This window comes from Cavia porcellus, unplaced genomic scaffold (assembly GCF_034190915.1).
Source record: "Cavia porcellus strain 051 isolate PalLab524CR breed Dunkin Hartley unplaced genomic scaffold, mCavPor4.1 scaffold_7, whole genome shotgun sequence".
In the NCBI taxonomy this organism is placed as follows: Eukaryota; Metazoa; Chordata; class Mammalia; order Rodentia; family Caviidae; genus Cavia; species Cavia porcellus.
In genome coordinates, this window is record NW_026947490.1 from 69,044,911 (window position 1) to 69,071,253 (window position 26,343).

The following is a 26,343-nucleotide window of genomic DNA, read 5'->3' on the forward strand; positions in this document are numbered from 1 at the left end:
AGGATAGACCATTTATATCCCTGGAAAGAGGGAGCAGAACTATAAAAGGGGTGACAGACCCTAAGCCAGCCTGTACAACGAGGAAGATTCTGGTAGATCTTAAGGCTTGAGAACAATCCTGAGGGTGTGTCTCAGGTTCCCCAAGGAAGCAGCGCCCCACAGCTGCAGGCAAAAGGCCTGCCCTGTGGTTTTCTCCATTTATCCTCCTGAAGAGTAGCACGTTTACTGTCCCATTCTACCAGATCCAAGAAGCCCAAAGCCTTTTTCATTGCTTCATTCTGCAGTTTAAACTGGCTATGCTTTTGCTCATATAATTCTGCGGACTCACTTTTGAGTGATAGTCCAGTTGCAACCCTGTTGTTCTATTCAGGACACACTTGCCCATTTTTTAATAGGAATAGACTGAGAACATTCCAAATGTGGGTTCTAATTCCTTTTTTTTGTCTAAACAAATCCTTATTCTCTTCCCTTTTGCATCTTACACAAGGCAGACAGAAGGAACCAAGCCATTCCTTCAAATCGTCACTTAGAAATATCGTCGGTTATACTGTATTTCATTTTTCACAGCTACTACCTTCCACAAAACATTAGAACAAATTTCAGCCAAATTCTTTGCCACTTTAGAATGAGGATCATCTTTTTAATAGTACTTCCTCATTTCTGTCTCAGACCTCACCAGAATTGCCAGTTATGTCTATATTTCTAGTATGCACCTCAAAATTCTTCCAATCTTTACTCATTAATGAATTACAAGTTCATCTCCATATTTTAAAGTATTTGTTATAGCAAAGCACCACTACCACCTACCATGGGGACAACATTTGTTTTAGTCTACGTATCAGTTAGATTTCACTAGAGGAACAGATGTGCTATGGTATAACATGGTAAGAAGTGATGAGATATATAAAGGATTGACAAAGTGGCTTCCAATGGCTACCTGTGGAAGAGTGGAAGAGTGAAAAATAGCCATCAGTGCTCAGGACAGCCAGAGGATCCACTTGACTTTGAAGGCCTAGAGAGTCTGGTGTAAGTCCTGCAGAGTCTGGTGTAAGTCCATCCTGGAAAGCCAGAGTCTTTCCTGGAAGCCCCAAGGAGCTGGAGACGAACATCCAAAGGCCTGGAGCTCCTCTGAAAAGGGAAAGAGAAGACTTCCTCCCTCTTTTCCTTTTTATTCCATCCATGCTACGAGCCCATTGGTTGGTGCTGCCCAGCACCAGCCTATGTTTTCCCTCCTCAAATTGCAAGCTACATGCCAATCATTCACTGACACACCCAAAACTATACTAATCTATTCTAATCCAGGCATATTCTAATCCATTCAAGTTGGCATCACAATGAACTATCACAGCCAATGTTTTACAAAGAAGCAGAATCAACTGTATATGCATCGGTGAATGGACGGATGGATAGATTTATTATTAGGAATTATATTACTATTATTATTATTATTATTGAGACAAGGTCTGGCTATGTAGTTTAGGCTGCTCTTGAACTTACTATGTAACCCAGACTGGCCTTGAACTAATAGTGAGCTTTTTTCCTCAGCTTACCAAATGCTGGGTTCACAGTGTGTGCCACTACTCCAGTTTTTCTCATGTTATTATGAAAGATGGGAATGCCCAAGATCTACAGTCTATACAGTGCTGACTCAGGAGAGCTGATGGTATAGTTCAAGTCTGCAAGTTGGTAGTCTTGACAGCCAAGAAGTCAATCTTTGGTCTAAATTTGAAAGCTAGAAAAGACCAATGAGTTAGCTAAATTAAGTAATGAGGAGGAGCTCTCTCTTGTCCTTTTTGCTCTGTTCAGATCATAAATTGATTGCTTAAGGCCCACATGCATTAGAGAGCTCAATTTGTTTTATTTAACTTTCCAAAACCATATGTAGAGAGACATTTTTCAGTGCTGGGGATGGAACTCAGGGCCCTGTGCATGCTATGCAACTGCCCTTCCAATGAGCTATACCCCCAGTGTTATCGTAATTTTTGACCAAATTTACAGGTATATGGTTCAGTCAACTTGGCAATACAGTTAAACATCATACTATGTGTGACCCTAGCATTCAGCAACCATGGCAGCTTCCACAAAATAACTGCAGAGGGTGACTGACACAATCCCACTTTGGGCAAAGACATAAACAGCAGCTGTCGAATTTAAGATATTTTTTACGCTGTTGCATACAATTTATCTAGAAATTACCTAATGATACCAGTAGTAAGAAAGATCAGATACAAGAGTGAAAGCTATTTCCCCTTTCTCTTTGTATTCTCAGTCTTTCTGTACATGTAATCCTGACATATTTTGAGAATCTACAATGACACAACAATAGTAACGATGATTAATGTTGATCATATGCTTGTTAATTCTAGGAGCTCTTCTTCCTTTACTACACTTGGCATTACACATTCCCAGTGCTACACTGCCTTACCCTCCACCTAACTGATGAGGTAGGTCTTGTTATCCTGTTTTACAGATAAGGACAGTCTCAGCATAAATCAACAAACAAGAAATGCAACTGCGATTTCCATTTGCCCTACCTGCACTGGAAGCCCTACTTCTTCCCACTTATGCTGCCTATTGCTAAGGAGGCCCACTGACAGTAGGAACATTAGCAGAAATAAACCTTCCAGAACTGGAGAATGCTTTCGTCTACACCAGCAGTCACAGAACAAATAAATTACTGTGAAAGTGTGATGAAGAATACACACAAGTGCAAGTATTAAGATGACTGCACTTCTATAAAACACAAAAACATTTCACCTTTTTGTATGACAGAAAGAAAACTTTCTTCTGTGCTTCCTCTATCTAATCTTCATCATATCCAGATGTTGAAATCAGAGAATAATTATCTCCTAACATCAGAGGGTTTAGCCTGGTCTAGCAGATGCTCAATAAACATTAATTTTCTCACACTGAGAGAGCAGGTTTAGGAATTATAGTCTGGTACCTGCTCATCAAGTGTCTCAAGCAATCCATCCACAGTATCTGAAAAACAGGTAATTACCTATGAGCTTCTTGGCTACAATTAGATTCAAAATCAAAACTACTGAGTGTGAGGCCAAGAAACTACGCCTTTGTGTTTTTCATGGAAATATTCATAATGTGTTCCAAATCTTCCAAAGTATCCCTTAACTAATTTTTTCATAATAAAAGGATTAGATAATGTGCATAATTTACCAGAAACACCAAAAATTTTCTATTGTATTCACCAAGAAATTATAAAATCTTTACCAGGAACAGTTTCATATGTCCAAGTCTCCATCCAAGTGGACACCTTTAGCTTGCAGGAAGGGAAGATGGAGGGGGAGGCGGCTGCTGTTTGGAAGGAGAGGCCCCTTCCACAGGAGCATCAGGAACCTGGCTCTGCTGTCCCTTCTCTCCTCAGGACAGTCTGTAGCTGGCTAGGACCTGCTTCTGAATCACTAGGTCTCAACCTTTTCAGAACTAAAGACTGCTCCAGGTTTGTCTGTTTCTGTCTTTTCCTTAACACTGTTCTTTTTTATTGTGATTGCTTTTTTTTAATCTTCCCTTCCTTAGCTTCTTTTCTGTTTTGGGACCCTTCTGATAGCAATAATTATAGCAATTATATGAAGCACTGACTGAAACTCCATTCACAAACACGCACATCCGGGCTCAGACTGATGCTTACATACACTTACATATACTTTCCTCAATTTTCACGAGTCTTGTTTACAATCACACAACCAGTTGGCATTTGTATCAAAACTCAAGACTTTAGTCAGAAGTTAAACCTAAATTTCCAGTCTTAATCCAAATTATTTGTTTTTCAGGCTGGTGGTAACTTGAGAGCCCACTGTATTTGGCTAAAAAGTTCCTTTATTTCCCAGACTCACATTCCTCGCTACATAAATCTTCAAGAAGAGTCAAGGCCACAGAAAGCAGTAGTGGCTATTTTAGTAAGTCTGAAATGATCCCCAAAAGCTTGTTACCTAGACACATGAAGAGTCGCCTTTAGATATCTGTGCCCAGTGCTCTAAGCAAGCCTAAGAAAGAACACACAGGGGCTGTCCGACTCGGCTGGTCCTTTCTTTCCCCCAGTCACCATCATCTACAACTCATTTCGTAGGTCCATTGCAGCTGTGGCTGAGAGTGGGACTCCACCCAGGAGACACGCCACAGCCCACAGGGCGCCAGGCCACGAGGCAAAGCCTTGGCCCCGGGCAGCTCGGCTTCTAAGATGTGTTTTTCTTCCTTCCTCATTTACTAGTGGAAAAGTATGTTTGAGAGGAATATAAGATAAACAGTGGTGACTCAGACTTTCCCTAGTCTAGGTTTTTTGTTTTCTTTTTACTTTTCCCAGGTCCCAGATAATGACTTATCTTGATTTCTGTTTTATGTCATTCCCTAAAATATGTTAAGCTCTTAACATAGATTAAAAATACCTCATTTGGGTGGAAACAAAGTATCTGGATGCAGGGGAGTTTTATCAGTTTACTTTGTTATCTTAATAAATGGGAGGTTAAAAACGAGCTGGACTCCATCTTGGAAACCCTGTTTTTCTGTAGTACAGAAACAACCGTACCAGTTCTGCTTCCCTTTCATACTCCACCTGCTCATCACTCACCCTTAGCAGGGCCCTCCCACAGGAAGACATCATGGAAGAGAACGACCACAGGGCTTGCCTGCCTTTCTTTTTGCAGCAGTCTTCCTTCATGTCACAAAGCTGATCTTCTCTTTGAGGTTGAGGCCTCTCAACAGTTATGTACTGCGTGGTGTTTCCCTGACCGGATCCAACACCACATCTTCCACTTAGGAGACTCTCAACGACAAATATGTGTTAGTTGAATGAATGAGTAAAATTAGTCTGCAAAGTGTAGATGACAAGTTTTCAGAGGGCGGCTAGGCTTAGCTACCAGCATCTCCATGCTATCATTCACCACCATCAGTCTTGCCCACATGCTTCACACTTTGAGTCCACACTAGGCAGCTGATGGGCAGATACAACCATCTCCTATGAGACAGCTGCTCATCCGGACTGCTCTATGGAAACCAAGCGAGGCATTTCCAGTCAGTAGCTCTGGACCCACGATAGAGCCACGTGCTGTACCCTGTTCCAATTTGTACTTCCCAAACAGTTTCCTGGGGCTGGAGAAGCAGTACAACCAATGTCCCTAGTCGGGTTTAGCTCCAGAGTCTGAAGGAGTGTTGCAAACAAACTCTAAGGGGATACTTCTTTATTATCCTGTTATGGTTTGAATAAGAAATGTCCCCCTAAAGGCTCATGTGTTCCAGTGTGGGGCGTTGGAAGGTGATGAGACCATCATTCCAGTGGATTAATCTGTTGGTGAATTCATAGCAGGACAAATTATTAGGAGATGAGGCTGGGTGGGAGAAGAGGTCACTTACAGCTTCATGTCTGACCTGGAGGGTTTCATTCCATCACCTGCCCCTCCTCTCCCTCAGACTCAGTGCTGTGCTTCCTGGCTGCCATGAGGTGAGCAGTTTTCTTCCAGCAGGCCCTTCCGCCATGATGTTTCTGCCTGGAAGCCAGCTGACTATTGACTGAAACCTTGAAAACCATGAGCTAAAGTAAACCCCTCCTCCCTAAAGTTGTGCATGTCAGGTATTTTGTCCCAGTAACAGAAAAGCTGAGTCTAACCATCTTGCCCATTTAAGGTCAAGATGCTGATATATTAAGAAATGAAGAATTTGTTTGACATCTGTGGAAACATTGAAAGTAAGAATGAAATGAGAATGAATTCTTTCTGGTGGGAGGAAGGAACACTAAACATTTTCTTAACAGATGCAGCACTCAAATTTTCTTGTAACTTCAATGTTGCCCATTTTGGGTACAAACCTAAGGAACAAAGAAGTATGTGTGGTCTGAGGTAATTATGGTCTAACCAGGAGCAGCACAGCCCCAGACTTGAGGAGGAACTTGACCCAAAGAGGAACAGAGCCTCTGACTCAGTAACACTGCATCTGGGGTCTCTTGGGTTGGCCCTGACTCAAAGCAGGTGCAATCTCTCTGGCCATTTGCTGACATGCAATGTGCAGGAGAGGAAACAAAAAGCCGGGAGAAGGAGAGGGTGCTGAGCAGCTTCCAGATGCTTCTGTTGCTAGGGAACCATCTCCTAGAGCCATTCAGATACCACTAGAATAATTTTCCTGTGTCTTGTTGGCTGTGGTGGGGGGATAGCTCTCAAAGCTCAGACGTCATGATAACACCAAGTCAAGCCCAGCTTTTCCAGCCAAAGCAAAGAACCAAGGATATGGGAGAGAACGAGACTGAAGGAGCATCTTGTTTGAATTCAGAGAAGCAGACAACTTACCTCCTCTTCCTTTATCTACCCAGCTGCAGGTAGAGACAGCCACACACACGCACAGGATTTTATCAATTCCTTGAGAGCCCAGGCATTAGTTTTATCATGTTTAGATCCCACAACACCCGACACAAAGCCGCATGAGCAGTTCTCCAAGTTCGTCCAAGTCAGTCTCTTTGTTCCACAAAGATTTTGTAGGATCTGGCTCTGTATGCATGGTGCGGGGGTGCGGCGGGGGTGCTATGGTGGAGACACCAACACATGGATAGAACAAGGAGCCCCCAGGTTCTTCAGGAAAAAATAGTGAGGCTCAGTCTGGGCCACAAGTACACAAAGACCAGAACTGTGGATGAGAGAGCAGTTTTCTTTCCTTATTTTTACGCTCAAAAGAAGCTGCGACCGACAGCTCAGAGCTGGTATTACTGCTCTGTGGTCATCAGAGGTGCGACCTTTGCTTGCATTTGTTCCCCACAACCCTCGGCACATGGCTCCATCTTCAAGGCCTCCCCGTGGGCCCAGGTGGCTGCCATGCTGTGCCCCATCACTGTTTCAGATAGGAAGGAGGAGGGGGGAGGCGGCCTTTGGCCAGAAGCTCCACAATGGGGAGCTCCTCCTGTGACATCCTGGTCTGTCTCCTGCCACCTGTGAAAGTTGGACCTCGGGTTTGTCCTCTGTGATCAGAATTCCAGCCAACAATTTTAGGTTCTATTTTTTATAGTCGGCATTACATTACTGTTTTCTCACTTTGTTACATTGGTAAACGTTCAAGAAGTAATAGAATGCCCTAAAAAGGGGGAAATATCATTATTCCAATAAAGCTCAACCAGCTGCCTGTTTTCACACCTCCAGTGCACACCACTCCAAAAAAAAGAAAAGTGGGGTGTCAAGCATTAGGGAAAGAGCAGAATACTTCTAGCACTGCAATGTACCCTTAAAGCTCCCCAGCAGGAGAAAGATTCCATCTCCAAAGTGGTTCTTTCCTAACACCTTGGCTTTCTTGGTGCCTTCTGCATGTTCCCTCCCCTCTTTGTACTACTCATGTGAGGAAGCCTGCCCAGTCCCAGTGTTGGCTTCTGGAGGAAGCCAGTGCATCCGCTGTGCAGTCCTCCCTATGGGGGCTTGGAAAGGGAGCTTGAGAGCTGGGGCTGTAACTGTAGCCAGCAACAGCAGGACTTCATGGGTAAAGAGAAGAATATAAACAGCTGCTCCATCTCTGCCCCAGGAAATAAGGTAAATCCTCAGGTTACGGGAACATGTAGGCCATAACTAAGGGACCAGAGAAATTACTTGGCACATACTTCGCTAGGCCTATACAACTTGACTTGGATCTTCAAGTCTAGGTGTGATTTTTTTCTTTCTTTCTTTTTTTAGATACTAAGTGTTGAACTCAGGATCTTTACACAGAGCTACATCTCAGCCCTTTTAAATTGTTCATTTTCATCAGGGCCTCGGTGAGACACTAAGTTGCCTAAGCTGGGCTTAAATTTGTGATTCTCCTACCTCAGCTTGTCAAATTAATAAGATTAAGGACATAGACCATCAGGACCTGCTTACTTGTGATTTTTATAAGTGAACAAACTCTCTGACATCAATGTGCAGGATTTATAACAACAGATGAAGCCGAGACTCAGACAGCCCAGTTAGGAAACTATTAAGATGGTTTGGGTGTGCGGAATAACGACCAGCACTGGAGTAGAACAGCAAGACTGGAGGAGAGAATGAATATGACAGGCACTGCAGGAGCCCTGAGTAAGATTCACACAGAGGTGAAAGGGAAAGGAGGACCAACATGACCTTGACCTTGGAAGCCAGGGTAAATGGGGCACCATGAATGGAAGTTGTGCAGAGGGAAGAGGCAAGTTCAGGGATGTGTGTTACTGTCTTTGACTCTGCCAGGTTTACAGAGAAGGTCCTACTACACTGAAGTCAGAGATAGAGAATAGACTCTCAACTTCACCAAATCTTTTTTTAAAAGAAGCAATGACTTACTTCTATACTTTATTTCCATCCAGAGCGACTTGATATGCACAGGGAAAACCCCAAGGCATCATCAAATTTCAGAATTTTTTTAATTAATGTTTTTCAGCACTGAGGATTACATCCAAAGCCTTCACTTTGAGCTATATTCATAATCCTTTTTTTTTTCTTATTTTGAGACAAATTCTCATAAGTCACTAAATTGTCCAGATGGGGTTTGAACTTTTACTTCTGCCTCAAACTTTTTGAGGGCTGGGATTATAGCTGCTACACTTGGCATAGAGCTCCCTCTTTTATGGGACATCAGGAGGGCTGGACCATCCAAGTAGCACCAAATCTAAGATCCCTATTGATGCATTTCCTCAGATCAGAGATACATGACACTGTTCAGATTAACTCCATCCAAAAGGCATGCTAGGTTTTGAAGAGCTGTTAAAACAGCTTTGCACTCAACCAGGTCTGAGTTGAGTTCTGGTTCCAGTCCTTTCTGGTATACGATCTTGCAAAAGTCAACTTTTAAAGTGTGACTTTCCTTTTGTGCAAAGAGAAATAAAATAGGTCTCCTACATAGGGCTGCTAAGAGGATTAAATAATAAATCACAGCACAATATCTTGAATTAAATTGCAAAAATTTAATAACGTTGGCCATTGCTATTGTTATACTACCAAGACTAGGATGAGTACCAGACATATTGTGCTCAGTTGTTAGAAAAGATTGATTAGACTATTATGTGCTAAGGCCCAATTTGGCAGAGCCCAGGTCTCTGCAAGCTGAAGGGAAAGTGGTATTGATGTGGAGGGCACTGCTAGGGAGCACAACGCCATATGCATTGTATATTTGCACCAAAGTTATGTAAGGCTCACTCTGTCCGACTTCTGAACAAATTCAACTTGCAAACATTCTACAGGAATGGAACATGTTCGAGTCAGGGACTCACTGTACTGGAACCAGACCTTCACAAAACTTGCCCTGATTTTTTGAGTCTTTGATGTGTTCTGCTTCCACGACTTTAGAAAAAGCCAATGACAGCTGGTTGCTTTGTCTATTTCTCTGTGGACAGAATGCTGAAATTGTCCATGATTACTGTTCACACAGGAGTCATGGTTCATCAACATCCACCTACAAGGAGCCAGGCACACAGCCAGGCAAACACTCCCAGGTGATTTGGCATCATCTGCCTCACTACTCAGGCACAGAACAAGCAGCAACCCTCACTCCAGCCCTCTCAGGAGCACACTTCTCTCAAAAGGAGAACCAGAGGAAAGCGCAGGCTCTAGAGCTTTCTCTGCACCTTCCAACTTCCTGTGTCATTGCGATGGAACTAGAACTGAAGTGTTAGCAGTTCACACACCTACCCACTGATTGCATTCCTCGTGGAATTCTTCACAGCTGTAAAAGCTGCCATAATCCTCCTTTACTGAAATCATGAAAAGCCGTGGAGTAATATACTATTATTCCCTTTCACCACATGATTTTTACACAACTCCCTTAAACCTTCTGGCCAAGGTAAGAGTTCACAGGCTTGATGCCTGCATTTGCTCCACTGTTTCTATAGCAACCATTCCCGCACTGTGTTACCTGCTCCTCAGCTCACAGCTAAAGAGATTTCTGATATAAGAATGAAACCACAGAAGATACCGTCCATCCATCAAACTATGAGCACATCGCAAGTTTCTTCTTGCCTGAGGAGGATAAGGGCTGCTACTTGTTTGTATTTCTTCCTTTTCCCACATTTCTCCTGACCTCCTAAACTGTGAGTTCAAGCCTGAAAAGTCCCCCAGGGCAGGACTGGTTGGCCAGAGCAGCTAGAGACCCACTAACATCATGTTTTCATTATTACTTAGCCTGCAGGCCTGATTTGGCTAGCTCTTAGTTTCTCAAGATAAATGGGAACTTGGGTTTTCTTCATACAATTTTTCAATTTTAAACCTTGGCAACCAATTAAAAAAAATGTTTAAAGGCTCCCAACCAAACAACCCTTATGAGTTTGCCCTGTTTAGAACACCAGTCACAAGCAGTGTGAGCGCCTTCCAGGTTTTCAGAATAATTTGCTGTATTCTGAATGTTTCTGAGAAACATACCCTGCCTAGTTATTAATTATCATTAGTTATTGATTATTGGTTATGGCATAATTCATTAAGTTGTTAATCAGGAAGGCATAATTCATGCGAGAAAGGGCTTTTTTGCTTTGTCATATCTCCCTGTCTATGATGAAGGAGGAGAAATAAGAGGTGGTTTTCTAATCTGTTTAAAAAGGGAAAAAACGATCAAAATAGGATGTGCAATTATCTAAGTTCACCCAGGATCTATCAGCAGTTAAGCGGGGCAGGAGGGCCCATGTTTGGTAGTTCATAAGTAAGTGACATTACAATACAAATCTGCTAAAGCTCAAATCAAGCACATTTAAATTAAGTCAAAATATGGCACTAAATAAACAGACTTGCTTTGTGATAGTCAAGTTCATAATGGGAAAATCTCATTTTTAAAATCAATTATTAAATATTTCTCAGTAGACACATAAGCTACAACATTGCATTCAAAAATATCACCAAATTTTAAGACGTTAGGAATGCTACCATTTTGACCAATTAATGGAGTTGAAAAATACTGTGTATTCTTGTGAAGTTGTGGTTCTGAATTCTTGACCTCAGTAATTTGAGAATTTTTCCATGGAAACTAGTAAGTGTCCCCAGAAACCCCCACAATTTCAACGAAACCACAATTTGGAGGATGGGGGGAGCAGGGGAGCCCATCTGAGAGCATTATTCATGTCCCATGCTGTCCATCTCAACAAATGCACTTGCATTGGCCGTATCCAAATCAAGGAAGCTTTTTATGTTAGTTTCAAATGTTATTTTTTGAAGTTAAAAATATATTCAAATATTTTTGTGATCTCAGTTATTGATGCCTTCCAATCTGTTAGTGTTCTATCAGTGAACATCTCACAAGACCCTCTCTTTGGGGTTTCCCCAGAAGCAGGTTCGGTGACAGGGGTTCAGATAGAAGCCCCTGAGGTGGGTGCCGGGGTATGATGTCGGTAGGTACCACAGGGCTGTATGCAGCAGACACTCTGAGTGGCTCTGGAAGGCACCAGCAGCGCTCATGGCACTCTGCCTGAGCACGGGCAAGCTGCCCTGTGTATTCACAGTGGTGGTTTGAGCGTTGCTCCCTCAGGGCATGGCGTGCCAGTGAACTCAGGGTAGATAAGAGGAGAACTGCGGGCACCAGGAGGAAGCAGTGAGCCTAAGGTGAGGAATGAGGGGAGGCAAGCAGGTGTGGGGACCAGCCACACATTCCAACTTGGTCCTCCCTCTGCCTACCCTTGTTGTGAACAGTGGACATTTTCCAGGATAATGCCCAGTAATGTGATGCAAAAACAGCTTTAGGACAAGTCGCTTCATGTTTTTTCCACCATGTTGCTGACTCCAGGTCCCCTCCTGCACAAGTACAAATTCAGGAGCAATAGCTGTTCTTCTGTGAGGCACTGACAGTGGCGAGGTATGTCAGCTGTAAAGCCAAGCACAAGTGGAGCTTGCAGCTGGGAAATGGATCTGATTTCACATGGAAACCTGGGGCAGAATTTCACTTCTTTGACATGTTTGCAAGGAAACACGGGTAAGAAACAAAATCACCAATAATTTCAAAAACAATCTTTGAGAACGTTGGATTACTTTTTCTCTTCTGAATATTTGTGTCCAGGAGCTAGAATTTCTAGGTGTCAATTTCCACTTTCCACATCCCAAGAATGGGAGTGAATGTGCACCCTAGGAGAAAGCTGGCTGGACATCCAAGTCCCTAGTGACCAATACAAGATATGTCCCTTACTCCTATGTGCGGGAGGCCAGTGAGAAATGGGAAGTGGGTAGAGAGGCTCCTCAAGGAGGGAAACACTGAATACCACCACTTCTGACTGTGTATAGTACCGGCATCTTCATAATTCTTTCCCCTCTGAGATTTTTTACAAGGGACCAGCATTAAATCTTATGCATACAAATAAGGAAACTTTAAAAGAAAGTAAGATAGGGTACAAAGAGACCCTGTGACATATAAAATCAAGCAGTTCTCCGCGATTTACCACCCTGAAGGTTTCATTTGTTAACTAATGCACATGGTGGGTAACCTGGAGAGCTCCTGCCTCCACTTCTGCTATGGTTACAGATGTAGAACTAGGTGTGGAATGGCTCAGTGCACACGAGCACAATGGCACACTCCACAGTTTGCTGCACACGTTCACCTCAGTTCTCCGACAAGGCTCAGGTACCCAATCAATCAACAGCTGTCAAGTCTACCTCAAACACAGAGGACTAAGCCAGACTTCATTTTTATTTATCTCTGGCATTTCCCAGCTCATGAACAAGAAACAGTCCGTTGACTTTCCTTAATTAAAAAAAAAAAAAAAAACTAGAAACAAGTAGCCCTGTGCCTATAGAGAGAAGGTGAAAAAGTAGAGTGATCCAGAAGAGGATGGGTGGATGGTTTTTGGAGCTGTGGGTAGTGATAGTTTGGCCCTTGAGACTGTTGAGAGCTTTGAAACCGTCATTAGCTGACACCTTCTGAATGCAAAACGACAGTGGGCTAGAAACAGCACATCTTTAGTGGGCAGAAACTTCCTTCCGCCATTGCAGCCTCTCCTGTCAAAAGCAAACACTGCTCCATCCCTAGTGTCAGGGTTTAGATCGAGAACGTTCCCCAAAGCTGGGTGCAGAGGTTTGGGCTTTGGAAGGTGACTGGATTGTGGGGCTCTCTGGCTGATGCGCTGTTAGTAGATGGGCCTGATCTCACCCGATGTCACTGCGGCTGTGAGCTGGAGGACACATCTCCTTCCTTTTCTCTCATTGCTGTCCTCTGTAGCCGACCCTCTCACTTTGCTGCTTCCGCATGTGAACCACCAGTCACAAACCGACACTTCTAAAACTGAGCCAAAATTAACCTCTCCTCCTTCTGTGGGTCAAGTTCAGTGATGAAGAAAGCACCTGCAACACCTGGCCACACAGAAGTAGCTCCTCAGCGCCTGAGGCAATTCCAATTGATTTAACCAGTGCAGAAGACTTAGGCAATAATACTTACAGTATCAATAATAAAGTTCTCCTACTTGATAACACAAGAGCTATCAGCAAACTCTAGAAACATCTTTTTATATGTTCACAGCCCATGGCTTCTTGTCCTGTAGAGTTTTGAGCTGTTGAATTGGGAACGTATCTTCTCTTCAAGCCTATTCCCCTGATTACTCTCCAGCAAAAGCATATTACCACATTTACTTCTTAAAAAGAATTTAAATGATAGTGAAAATCCAATCTCTAAAACCTGGAACAGAAACAAAATAGTGGGCTTCCTTAGACTAGAATAGAGATTAGCACCACTTCACAAAGGATCCCAGGTATCAGATCCTTCCCGAAGTCACCCATAACCCCTGAGGTCATTTTCTCCAATAAAAGCTGTGACAAACTCTCAAGATGTCCTGAGATGAAGAGAATGGGAAGAAAGGAAACTCGGAAAGAAGGAGTCGTGTTGGCTTGCAGAAGGCAGACTTATATCTGATTCATCTCTTATTTCTCCCGGACTAGCATGACACACTCCGTGTTGGGTGGGACCTGATGTACACCACTCTGTGTCACAGACTCCTGGAAACCACTCAGCACTCACTCACGAATGCATACCTGAGTCAAACAACTATTTATTTATAGTTCTTTATATGTTCCAGACCTTGTGCTGAGAGCTGAAATAAAAAGCAAATAGAAAACAGCATTCAGCTCTGATTCATCTAATCACTTTAGCAAGAGCTTAAGGAAACAAGCATTCATTCTCATTCCACAAATACACACCTGCTCCTAGCCAGCTCTCTTCTGGGCTCTGCTTGTGTGTGCAGGAGGCCTAACATCCCTGCCCCACAGGGCTTGCCTTGTGCGGGGGCAACAGACCAAACTAAGTCCTCCCCATCGCACAATGGGAGGCACTAGTCTTTTTCCCCCAAAATCCATTTTATTTCAAGGATAAAAAGAAAAAAAAAAAAAAAGAAGGAGGAGGAGGAGAGGAAAAGTTACAACAAAATTTCAAATCATACAATTAGGGGGCAAGAATGGTACATACCTTGCACATTTTCATCCCCAAATCATTCACCCAGAGCACAGGACATCTGCATTCAATTGTCTGAACGAGACTAGCACAAATCTTTCTCTTCAGCAAACTCAGAGAAATCAGTAGTATAACTATCTTAACTATCTTTTATATACATACACATACACTTGTATATGTTTTTTTCTTTCAGCTTCTCACACTAATGAAAAAAAACAACATTTGCATGTGTGTGTTTTATTTATTTCACTAATGAGTATGTTCTCCACTTGTGTGCAATTACCTACAAAAGTTTCCAGTTTATCCTTCTTTATGGTTGAGTAGTACTCCATTTTATAAAAATACCACATCTTTTTATCCATTCCTCAGTTGATGGGCAATTGGCTTGTTTCCAAGATTGGCACTCATTGTCTTTAGGAAAACAAGCTGGACAGGATATAAGAACTGAAAAGAGATCACAACATTACAGCAAGTGACCAAGAAAAATCTTCCTGGGAGCGAAGGCCTGGTACGTGGTGGAGCATGAGTCAGATAGACCAGAAAGGAGTTTTGGAACCAGCTCTCCCCTGACAGTTGTCTCCAACTCCCAAGAGTGTTCTCTCTCATAAAAGCCCCACCAAAGTTCCTTACAGTGTTTGTCCTGGGATGAAGGAAATGGAAAGAAATTGAATTCAGGACAGAGAAAGTTTCCAATCTGTTTATCTAAACCGTTGTTTATTCATTCTTTGGGCACAGTCTTGGGAAAGTCTGTGTGGATGATAAGCTTTTTTGCACAAGTGAAGAGACTGAAATATGAATATGATAGAAATATACATCTCGCTCACTTCAAAGACATTTGTTCTCTCATTCTTGCCACTGTCCGAAGCAGCTCTGGAAACTCTCTTTCATGAGTGTCTTTACAAGATATGATCAAAAGTACTGTGAATTCTGCTGTCAAGTATCATCCAAGGAAAGGCAGGCTTATAAAATATGACCCCGTGTCTTCATCCATCTTATTCACTGGATCTGGCACCCACGCAACTTCGAGCTCTTCACTAAAGTCGAAATCATCATGGAAGATTTTGGACTGGTTTAGCAGATGGCAGCCATGACAGGGTAGCCCTAGACACTCATGAAAGAGGGCTTCCAGAACTGCTACAGAGAGTGACAAGAATGATAGGATACGCGTGTTCAAAGTGAGGGGGATTAATAGCAATGTGTCTTTTACTGCAGTACATTTTTCTTAAATATTCACCATATTTTCAATCACACCTCATACACTTGGCTTTGATGGAAGCAGCACTTTTGACTGTTTTTAGCATGATACAAAAGCAAAAGTAGATTATTTCATTTGTCTAAATAAACAGAAAATGGGTCTTGCTCAGCAAAGCCTGGCCTCTTAATGTGACTGTAGACCTTCCCACAGGGAGCTTACCTTGTACAACTAAGACTTGCTCAGTATAAGCCCAGATCTCACTGCCCCATAGAAGTTGCAAAAATACATATATTGTTTTCCTCGTTGCACTCATTGTTAGGTAAAGAACTTTAACCGTTTGGGGTTTATTACTTCACACTTAAGTAACCCACAAACCTCAGGAAACGACACACACACAGCCAACTCTGAAACTGTGCTGAGCCCCGCTGAGCTCCAGGTGACCTTCAGTTGCACAGAGCGCTCTGATGAAAACTTCTGACCATCACACAACCCCCAATTTACAGGACTGCCCCCTTGAATGACCAAGTGTTGCAATATTTGAAGCCCTGGGAACAGAGTTAAGTAGAGCTGGATATATAAGAAGGCTTCCACAAGGTCTCCTTGAATTTTATCCTCATTTGAAAGATGTTTCAGCACATTGAAATACTTGACCTGCTTCTAAAGCAATGCAATAGGAATGGTGAGAGAGAGGCAACATGTTCAAATACATTTCACTTTTGTAAATATAGCCACTAGAAAAATGTAATTCATGTTCAAAAAGATTTCTTAGAAGAAAGCATAGCTGCCCTGTTTACTCACTGATCCACCCACAGGAAATAAATGAACAAGGGGAGACATGATATGTTATCTTTAAAAGGTTTCCCTCTCTCTACATAGTGTACAATTATCAATTTCTATTTATTGAGCTTAAAATGACATAAGCAAGGACAGCGTCTGCAGTGTCTCTAGATCAGCTATAAGCCTAAGTCTCTGCACTGGACAAGAGATGTTCAATTTTGATCTTCTTCACTACTGATGCCTTTTGTAGGGCTTGGCTTATTGTCCTAGAAGCATTTCATTTGAATAAAGAGATTAAACAGAGGTTCACCATAAAACTTCCTCTCTAAAATAAAAAGCAGAGTGGCCAGGGAAGACTTGGAGAAAGAGAAGCGTCCATAGAAAGGCAGATGGGAAGGAGAGTGATGGCCCATTCTGTGTTGATTTGGCTGGGCCCCAGGTGCTCTTGGCATGTCTGTGAAGGTGTTTCCAGGAGACACGAATCTTCCGAATCTTCTGTTGGTGGAGTAGATTGCTCTCCCAAGTTACAGGGGAGAGGGTCCAATCTGTCCAGGTCAGGAGTAGACAAAGAACAGAAGAAGGAGGAATTCACCCCTTCTGCTTCTTGTCAGCCACTGCCATTGGCTAGGACTGGCACCACTGGCTCGCCTGTTCTGAGGCCTTTAAGCTGTGGCAGAATTACACCATCAGCTTTCCTGGGGGCCCAGCTCACAGTAAGAAGCCGTGGGGCTTCTCAGCCCGGATGATGCCCCATGCATCACCGACTGTACCAGATTTTCATCCAGATTTATATCCTAGTAGATTTATATGGTTCAGTATTAGAAGATTTATATCCTAGTAGTTCCCTTAGGGAACCCTGGCTGATACAGAAGTAAAGAGTGCTCTGGTCTAGCAGCTGCCAAGAAAGGAGGTCCGAGCCCAGGTGAGAACACACACACTGCCTTCTGCCCCATCCTCAGGAACACCCCCCTCCCGGGAACTGGCTCATCATGAAGCTCTCTGTTTGGTGTGATAGCCTCTTCCTTGGTATTATCGGCAAAGAACCTTTGTTTATTATTGAAACAACTTTCGGCCATAGCGTAGAAACATCGAAGTATGGAGACTTTTCCTCTACAAAGATCATCACTCTCTGTGGGGTCACTAGCTCATCCTTCCCTTTTCCTGTGCAGAATTATAGATAAAACCAAGATTTAGGTTCATATTTCTTTTCTTTATTTTTGCTTCAAATATTATGTCCAAGGGATGCATCTTTAAAATGGTACCTTTCAATAAAAGGTCAAACTTCACTTTTAAGCAAATGTAACCTACCAGGTATGGTGGTACATGCCTGTAATTCCAGCACTCTGGGAGGCTGAGACAAGGGATCACAAGTTCAAGCCCAGCTTGGGTATCTTAGTGATTTAGTGAGACCCTGTCTCAAAATGAATGAGTGAATGAATGCATGGATGAGGCTGGGGATACAGCTCAGTGTGAAGTTCTGGTTCCATTCCCAGTACACACACACTCAAAAGATATAATTCCTGCTCGGGAGCACACAGACTAACAGAGCCTTCACCTGGTGCTCCTGGGATTCAAGGCCCCCTGTGCTCAGGTTGAGAACACAGTGGGCTATTAGTATGACCACCACTGCAAGTGCCACCTCCAGCTACCTCCTGCTCCTCCCACTTGTATTTCTTTGCTTGTTTGCTGATGTCCAAAATCCCTTTAACAGTTGCTTGTATGTCTTCATTGCACTGGTAGGTTTGAGGTTTGTATTACTAGCAGCCTAAAGAAAAGCAGCATGGCTTGCTATGGCCCCTGTGTCTAACTGCCTGCCCTTCTGATGGTAGCGAACCTGGGAAAGGCAGGGAGCAGACAGGGGCACAGGAGGAGGAGGAGCACAGCACAGGAAGGGCAGGCTGGGGGCAAAAACAAACTCCACCCACCTGCCCAGCCTGCCTTGCTGTCTCTGGGAAATGGGGCACTCCTCATCGACATGGTGTCTCATCACAGAAGAACGACCTTCTCCCAGGAGCAAACATCTAGAGCCATCTTCTAATACTGAACCATATAAAACACAACACTAAAAGCTTTAGGAAAATTGAAGATGAGAGCATTAAGATTTAGTTTCTGACTCTAGGTCCATTCAACTAATGTTTATTTTATGACCATTACTTCTTATTATCATTGCTGATCTGAGTCACAAACTAAGTTATAAACTTGATCACCACTTGTTTCCTTCCACAGAGTCTCATAAGAAGTCCCATTCGGGGATAACTAACTTTATCATGCCACATACTTTACTATGCACTAACATTTTAAAAACGCAGCAAATGTATCTAAATAACATTTTCCAAGATAATCATCAACATTTCAGTAAATAACCACATTCCCTATTTTAGCATTACTGAATCTGAAATTTCTTCATCATTATGTACTACTTTGCAAGTATTTGTTCATCAAGAACTGCAATCAATAAAAGAAAGAGGACAAGAGAATAAGCTATTTTTCACATTATGACTAGATTGTCCAGATGTCATGCCTGGAATACATCACAGTGACATTCCTCATCATGTTTCCAATCATTTGGAAACAGATTTTCTTCTGCAATCTGCAGAGCTTTGGGCAGCACTGAGCCCTGCTGTCAGCAACAGCAGCCAGGAAAGGATCAAATGTACTCTACCTGATGGCGGCTTCTTTTCCAACTCAGGGTACTTAGGTTCTTCTTGGAGTTCTTCCTTCTGAGTTCCAGTCCCACAAGCCAAAAAAAAAAAAAAAAAAAACAGAGAAAAGGTAAAACATAGCATTAATTTACAGCAACACTGTTTTTGCAAACTTGAGACCAAAACTCAGAAAATGACGCCACGCCTTACAGAACTAAAGCTTTGGACAAGTTACAAATACAAGAACAGCTGTCTAACTATGGGAGTGTTGGTTCATCGTTCCAGGTACTATTCATCTGGAAATGCCTTTGAGAATCATCCTTGGAGTATCATCCAGGGGTTTTCTGGGACTAAGACATTTGGGGACACCAGTTACTTAGAAAAGCTTCTCCACAGGAAGAATTCTAGCAGTGTGGCATACCAAAGAAGACGTTTTATTTTTCATAATTCAAGGAGCTTTTTTCATGTACTCTTGAAAGTTTATAGTTATTTTTAATCTCTGGGAAGGTAGAGTTCACATTCTTCTTTTAGTACTGGTATGATTGCTATTATACATTCAGGTCAGCATTTTTTAGTTTCCATGTGCAGTACTTTTCTTTCTGTCTGGTTATTTCACTTAGCATGATGTCATCTAGTTCTACCCATCTGGTAATGAAAGACGGGGTGTCATCTTTACAGCTGACCAATATTCTGAGTGTGATCCACATCTCCTTTATCTACTTGTCTACTGATAGGTTCCCAGGCTGATTCCATACCATGCTGTTCAGAATATGCTGGGATAAACATGGATGTGCAAGAATCACTTTGATATATGGATTTCACACCACTTGATAGTCACCAAGAAGCAGTGTACTTGGATCTATTTTAATGTTTTGAGAAACCACTGTACTGTTATTTACATGGTTGTACTAATGTACTTTCCCACAGTGCACAAGCGGTGTCACAATAACTGGAACTGCTTAAGGACAATTGCTAATGCTACAACATTGATGAAACCAGAGGTGGCTGAAAGTGAGGACTATAAGTTAGCAGGAATGCCGAAAGGATGGCTCTTTTATTTTGTCTGCAAGATGGGGACTTTATGATGATGAGTCATTCGCTCTTCCCATTGTGGGCCATTTCTTGGAATCTCGGTCTTTAGGTAGGATCCACCCTAACACCCTTGAATTACACTGTGGGCAGCTTTTTTCCTACCTTGAAATAATTTCTTCATGCTTTGTTCTTCCTGAGAATTTACCCTGACACAGGATATTCTAGACTATACAAGGCACATGGCTATGGAACTCCACATATGACAGTTGGGACTATTCTGTCATCAGGGTAGAATGTTGGAACTCAAACCCTGATACTGTCCATCATGGACACAATCTCAAATTTGTGATACATTTTCCAGTTGGTAGGTAATAATGTCTCGTACAGATCAGAATCCAGCAGACTCTCAAGCTCAGTTAGTGAGACAGAGAAATATGCTTTTTAATTCATAAAGGCAAGTGTCATTGTGCCTTATTAGTTTCCGAGGGAATTGGCATTACCTATATCAGGCATGAGAGTTTTTCCAGAAATCAAATACCATCTTCAAATGTTCATCATCAGAGTTTGAAGTTTCCCAACTTTGTCTTACTGTTAAAACCCATGAAACAGTATTGGCATGGGCACACGCTAAACAAGGCCTCAGTCCAATTACCTCAAATTTATGTGTGACAGGAAATTATAATAAAAGTTGCCTCCAAACTTGTTTCTTTCTTAATAGAGTGGGAATTAGTGGTATGTCAGTGGTACACACACATTGTAGAAAAGTCCTGTCCCATAGCAATTAAATGTACAGCAAGTAATTTCTTACTTCATAAGGCCCAACTGAATAGTACATACTAAAAACAGGAGGAGTTATTGTATAATACAGCCACAGAGAGTTTCTTGAGATGGCAAAATTATCCAAATAAAGTTTTTTCATACACAAAAGATCCTCTCCCTTGAGCCAATAACAGTATTAACATTTTATTACTCTGAATTCTGGAATTGTGAAATAAGAGCTCTTTAGATTTCCTCCACACATATTTAGTATTCCATTTCCATTCCACCAAGTTTCTGTTTGGTAAGAGCTACAAGCCCAAAAGAGTCTGCAGGGGAAAGGCTATTTGCAGTGCTCTTGCTGGAGAGCTCTCAGCTCAGGATACACAAACATCTGTCTGCAGGGATAAACTATGTTCTATTTAGAGAAAAGAGGCTGAGCTCCTTCAGTTCCTGGCCTCTTCCTTTTGGTGACAGCCTGTGATTTGCTGAACTTGATCTCAGTGGCTTTCCCTCAGCAGCACTAGGATACAATAAAAACAGCCCAACTGTAGTACATCTGTTGATTTTATGGCCCAGACTCGCACTCTAGGAAGTAAGCGTGGTCTGACTTCCGCTTTAAAGCAATGCTTTCCCATCCTGAAGGAAGTGTGGCCCTGTGATCTGATGTAGTCCATGAAACTTATTCCACTCTAGAAGAGGCAAAGTGACACCAGGCTGTTCCCATCAGTCTGCTGCACTGGTATGTGTAACCCAGCCAGGGTGAATGAGAGGAAATCAGATTGTTCTCTGTATTTCTGGAAAGATGGAAATATATTCCTATTCTTATCCACTGACTCTGAGACCTGAGATGCAGATAGGGCTCAGAGCTGCTCCTGTGGCCACTCTCTTGCTCTCATGTGCTGCCAAGACTGATGTCCACATCAAGGAAGGCAAAACCAAGAAACACACTGACACTGAGGCCTACCAACATCACCTCAGCCCCCAGCCCAGTCAAGCCAGATGTAAGCTTAACCTTGGACATTTTGCATAGGTCAGATGATACATTTCTTTTTAAATCAAACTCATTTCTGTCAGATTTTCTGTCCTTCAAACAGGATGGGTCCTGGCCAATTCACCAATGTAAATATCTTAGGTCACAGAGACAGAAGGGTAGACATTTGTATCTTCATCGCACAGAAGGGATCCAGAGGGCTAAAGACCTTATCTCAGGACACATACTTTTAAATGGGAGAAGGATTCATACCATCTTCCTGGCCACACTGCCACATTCCATGCCAGCTGTTTGCTCATGTGACTAAGTATTTCACCTTGCCAGGCACATGGTGCACACCTGTAGTCCTAGCATGCTGGAATGCTGAGGGAAGAAGTGTGAACATCCAAGCCCAGCCTGAGTAACTCACAACTTTGCAAAACCCTGTCTCAAAAAACAAAACAAAAGGACCTGGGAATGTAACTAAGTGTGAAGGTTCTGGGTGTAATCATCTCTACTACTGCAAAATGAAAAAAATAAATAAATTTTATCTTAACGAGGAATAAAAGCTGGTTAATGTGTAGTTATCCTGAGTGAGAGGATTAGCTCAAAAGGTAAAGAAAAGGTAGGCAGTGCAGTTCTGCAATGGAAAGAATGATTGTTCCTCAAAGTTAGAGGAGGCTTCTCCAAGGACAGAGCATTGTGCGCCTTTAGAGTTATAGAGCCCCAGCCAGGGAAACCACGGACCAAAACCACATTTATCACATGGTGAAATTTTCAAATCCAGTTCCATAAGTTTTCATGGCATTATCTTTGCAGCTGTAATTCAACTCATGGGTCCAAAGTCTGAAGTTACATAATTATTGCAAAATATTTGTAATCTTGTCAAACTGCTAGGAACAGAAGGGCTAAGACTTAACTATACTGATGACTAATCGACTGCCTTTATTGATCCTATATGCAGATCCCAGGTGCAGACTGCATTAAGATCATGAGCAAATGACAAGAGGGGATCATTATGTTTACACAATGACACTTGTCCCTAGAAAAGAATGCAGGTTGAGAGACATGTGTGTCTTAGACCATGTAGGGCTGGTATAAGAAAATGCTGTAGGCTGATTCTTAAACAACCTATTCCACAATTCTGGTCAGTCTACTATCAAAAGCAACAGCAGATTCAGCATCTGGAGAGGACTCTACTTCCTGGCTCATAAACAAACCTTTCTCAGCTTTGTCTTCACATGGCAGAGAGGTGAATGAGTGCCCATGGACCTCGTTTATGAGTGCAATAATTTCCACCCTCAAGACTTAGCTTCCAAACTCTTCACCCTCCTAATACCATCACTTCAGCAGTTAGCATTTCAACATATGAACTTTGGAAGTCATAAGCCTTCAGGCCACAGCACTATGCCAAAAGGAGTTCATAAACATGGTGTGAGCAAGAGGATAAAGACCCACCTGGAAACTGTGGCACAATTCTTTGCATATTTGTGAAAATGTCGTATCTCATATCTCTCTGATAACTCTCCACGTTCAAAGTGAAGTCCAATGCATGATTTTACCTGACGCGTTCAGTAACTCTGGGAGGTAGACAGAGTAGGTACCCTCAGGTCCCGCCTGAGAATCCTGAGCCCCACAGGCACAGCTGTGCAGAAAGAGGAGGTCAGGGTCCACGCTCATCAGCCAGTATGGAGCACAGTGAGCTCACCCCTACTTCCTCCCGTGGCTCCCTCAAAGTCTAGGCAGGAAAGTTAGGAAATAAGAATGCAGAAGAGGCTGAGCCAGAGGCCTGTGGTTTCTTCAGGATAAGCGTGAACTTGGAGCTTTCTCGACGACCCTGGAGCTATATCAGTACGTTGGCCAACCATCCTTTCCAAACTTATTCAAAGCCCTAGCATTTGTGGATGCTAAAATTATGACTGTGAGCAGAAATGACACTCGTAGAACCTTCCAGAATAAATATAAACTTTGTGGTGATTTTTTTTAAATTAACCTAAATTTTTGTAGCCCTGAAACTAAGCAAAGAAGTTTAGATTCCAGGTCCAGCTCTTAGGGTCTTTTCCTTAAGCTTAAGCTGACTTAAAGTAAAATTTATAAATTGCTCAAATAAACTTAATGCATAGTCTGAATTTGTCCTGATAAGTAATGCTAACCTGTGGATGTTCATCTACAGTAAAGAATTGGAGGGACCAGGCAGGAAGACAGTGACCTGTTGTTCAGCCCTTCTTTGCACCCCTGACACACAGGTCCTAGAAAAGCACATCTACTAAAGGAACTTCTGAGGCATTGCTATTTTTAATGCAGTTGTGCCAGCAGTGACATCAAGTACCTCAGTGATCCTCAGGCATTTCAGGAAGCTTTGTGCTCAGAACATCTGGTGAAGCTTCACAGAGAATGGGGCAGGATGGACCTCTCCTCTTTCAGGCTCTCACCAATAAAGAAAAATAATGTTCTTCTCACTAATCCTTGTTAATCTCATTTTAGAAAGGCAATGTCATCTCAGGGAAAATGAACATCTATGACCTCTCCCCATCCACACACACACACCAGCATAATGATGAGAACCGGATCAAGTTCGTACTTCCGGGGCCTTCATTTCCTCCTTAACACAGAACTGCACAGCAGTTCTGCAACTCACAAGATCCTTCCGGATCAAGTGAGGGTGGGAGCATGAGCATAACAGAAGCTCTAACACATTGGTTATTTGGAAAGAGATCAATCAGTATAAAAGTTAATATATAAAGTCAATATTTATCTGGTGGTGTCATGGGAATTCACCATGTGTGTGCAAATAAAAGAATCAATATGGCAAGTAGAATCTATCACCCTGCACACAATGATCATTCAGCAAGGATTATTGTTTGTGGGCTAAGATCACCATACAGGCAACACCACACCTGCTTGGGAGTCCTAGGAAAGTGCTGCAAGGGGAGGAGAAGAGGTCTGTGTGGAGGGGAGATGGGCAGGCACCAGGAAGGGTGGGCAAGAAGCAAAAGTGTGCTCCAGACTACTGTGTTCTACTTTTTTTTATTCTAAAAAGAATTTTTTAAAAGCCACTAGAAATGAAACAGAACTTCAAAACAAGATGATAGGAAATTAACAATGGTTATTATATTGTATATTGTCTTTAAAATAGTTGCTCAGATTACCAGATACAACATGAAAAATTGATCAAACAGTAATAAGCATTAACTGCTCCTTTCAACAAACAGAAACAGCAGTGCAATTATCTTAGTTATCTAGTGTATATATTTTTTCTCCTTTCCCCCATTCCAGTTTTTCTTTGCTTTTGAGCAGCTTCTTTCCCTCACACTATTGTGTATCATCTTCATTCTCTTCTACCTATAAACATTCATCCAATTCTTATTTTTGGACGGAGCCTAATAAATCTACTTCTAGACCATTATGGCTGGGCTAACTCATACATACAAATATGCAAACATCTACAGCTCTACGTACACACCCATGTACGTACACTTACAAAACACACAAGCACATAACTGACCAAAAGTGAGCAAAACAATAACAAATCATAAGTGTGAGAAAAATTTTGTCAAGCTTTCCCAATTGTCCTGTTAATGCCTCTGATCTTTGTAAAAGAAATACAACATTTAGTTCACTGACTCTTTTGCCAGATCTCCAGAAAAGGAAGGGATACTGAGAATCTGAATGCAAATGTAAGTAATGCTCAATTTACTAATGGAGTTTCCTTGTTGTAGACAGCACTCTATCACCTCACCACCCACCCCTTCCTGCTGGCTGGATGCTTCCCACAGCCACTAACATGGTCCAGATGTTCAAATTCATCAGGGCCCTTGGACCTTGCTCTGTTGGTCTTACTATTATAGACAACTACATTATGTAGAAATATTCTAGGAAGTCAGACAGGGCGAGGCCCCGAGGGCGTAGGCGCAGAAGATAAGAGCACATCACAACTGTGGCTGGAGGCGCATTCATTGAAGATCAGGCCTCAAGATAAAGATGGAATGGTCAGGCCTGTTTGCATTCCTGAGGGACAAACAATATATGATATTACCTGGTCCAGTAAAGGCTAGATAGCATCAGTCACTGGGTGGGTGACCAGGGCCTTCTGACCAATCTCTTACTAAAAAGGTCCTCGATCTTTCCATATATACTGCCTAAATGACCTGCTCCTCACTGCATCAGTATACTAAATGGCTATACTTGTAATCTTATTGGTTGATCATAGCTTTGACCTATGTTATACTCACCTCGTGACTTTGTTCCCAACTAGTGATTTTGCTCAAATAAAACTTCCTGTGAGAAGTGGGCTTGTTGGCAAACCCCATAAGGCTCCCTTCTGTCTCTCAAGAGCTATCTTTACCAACAAAGTTTTCTGACTCTTAACTTCCATGTTCCTTAGAATTCATTCTTCAATTTTGGTGAGTACAAATACCATATCTGACATCTAGCAAGTTAGGAGTTATAATATTCCTCCTATGACACTTGGAAGACCTGTATCATTAACATGTCTACTATGCTGAGGGAGAAGAGACTTTGGGGCTTTAATCTAGAAAATCAAAGGAAGATTTTATTGTAATCTTGCATCAAGTATTCTTTTATTTAATGTAAAATGCCATTCATTCAACAAACACTGACCAAACACCAACTTGGTG

At 42.3% G+C, this 26,343-nt stretch overlaps 1 protein-coding gene across 1 annotated transcript in view; it reads right to left on the reverse strand.

Moving 5' to 3' along the window:
* Positions 1-26,343, reverse strand: part of Fam107b (family with sequence similarity 107 member B) — a 178,184-nt gene that overhangs the window by 105,693 nt on the left and 46,148 nt on the right. Inside the window, exon 2 of the mRNA XM_003468652.2 lies at positions 18,966-19,023. Coding sequence (XP_003468700.1) covers positions 18,966-19,023 — 58 coding nt within the window. The remainder of the gene's footprint in view (positions 1-18,965; positions 19,024-26,343) is intronic.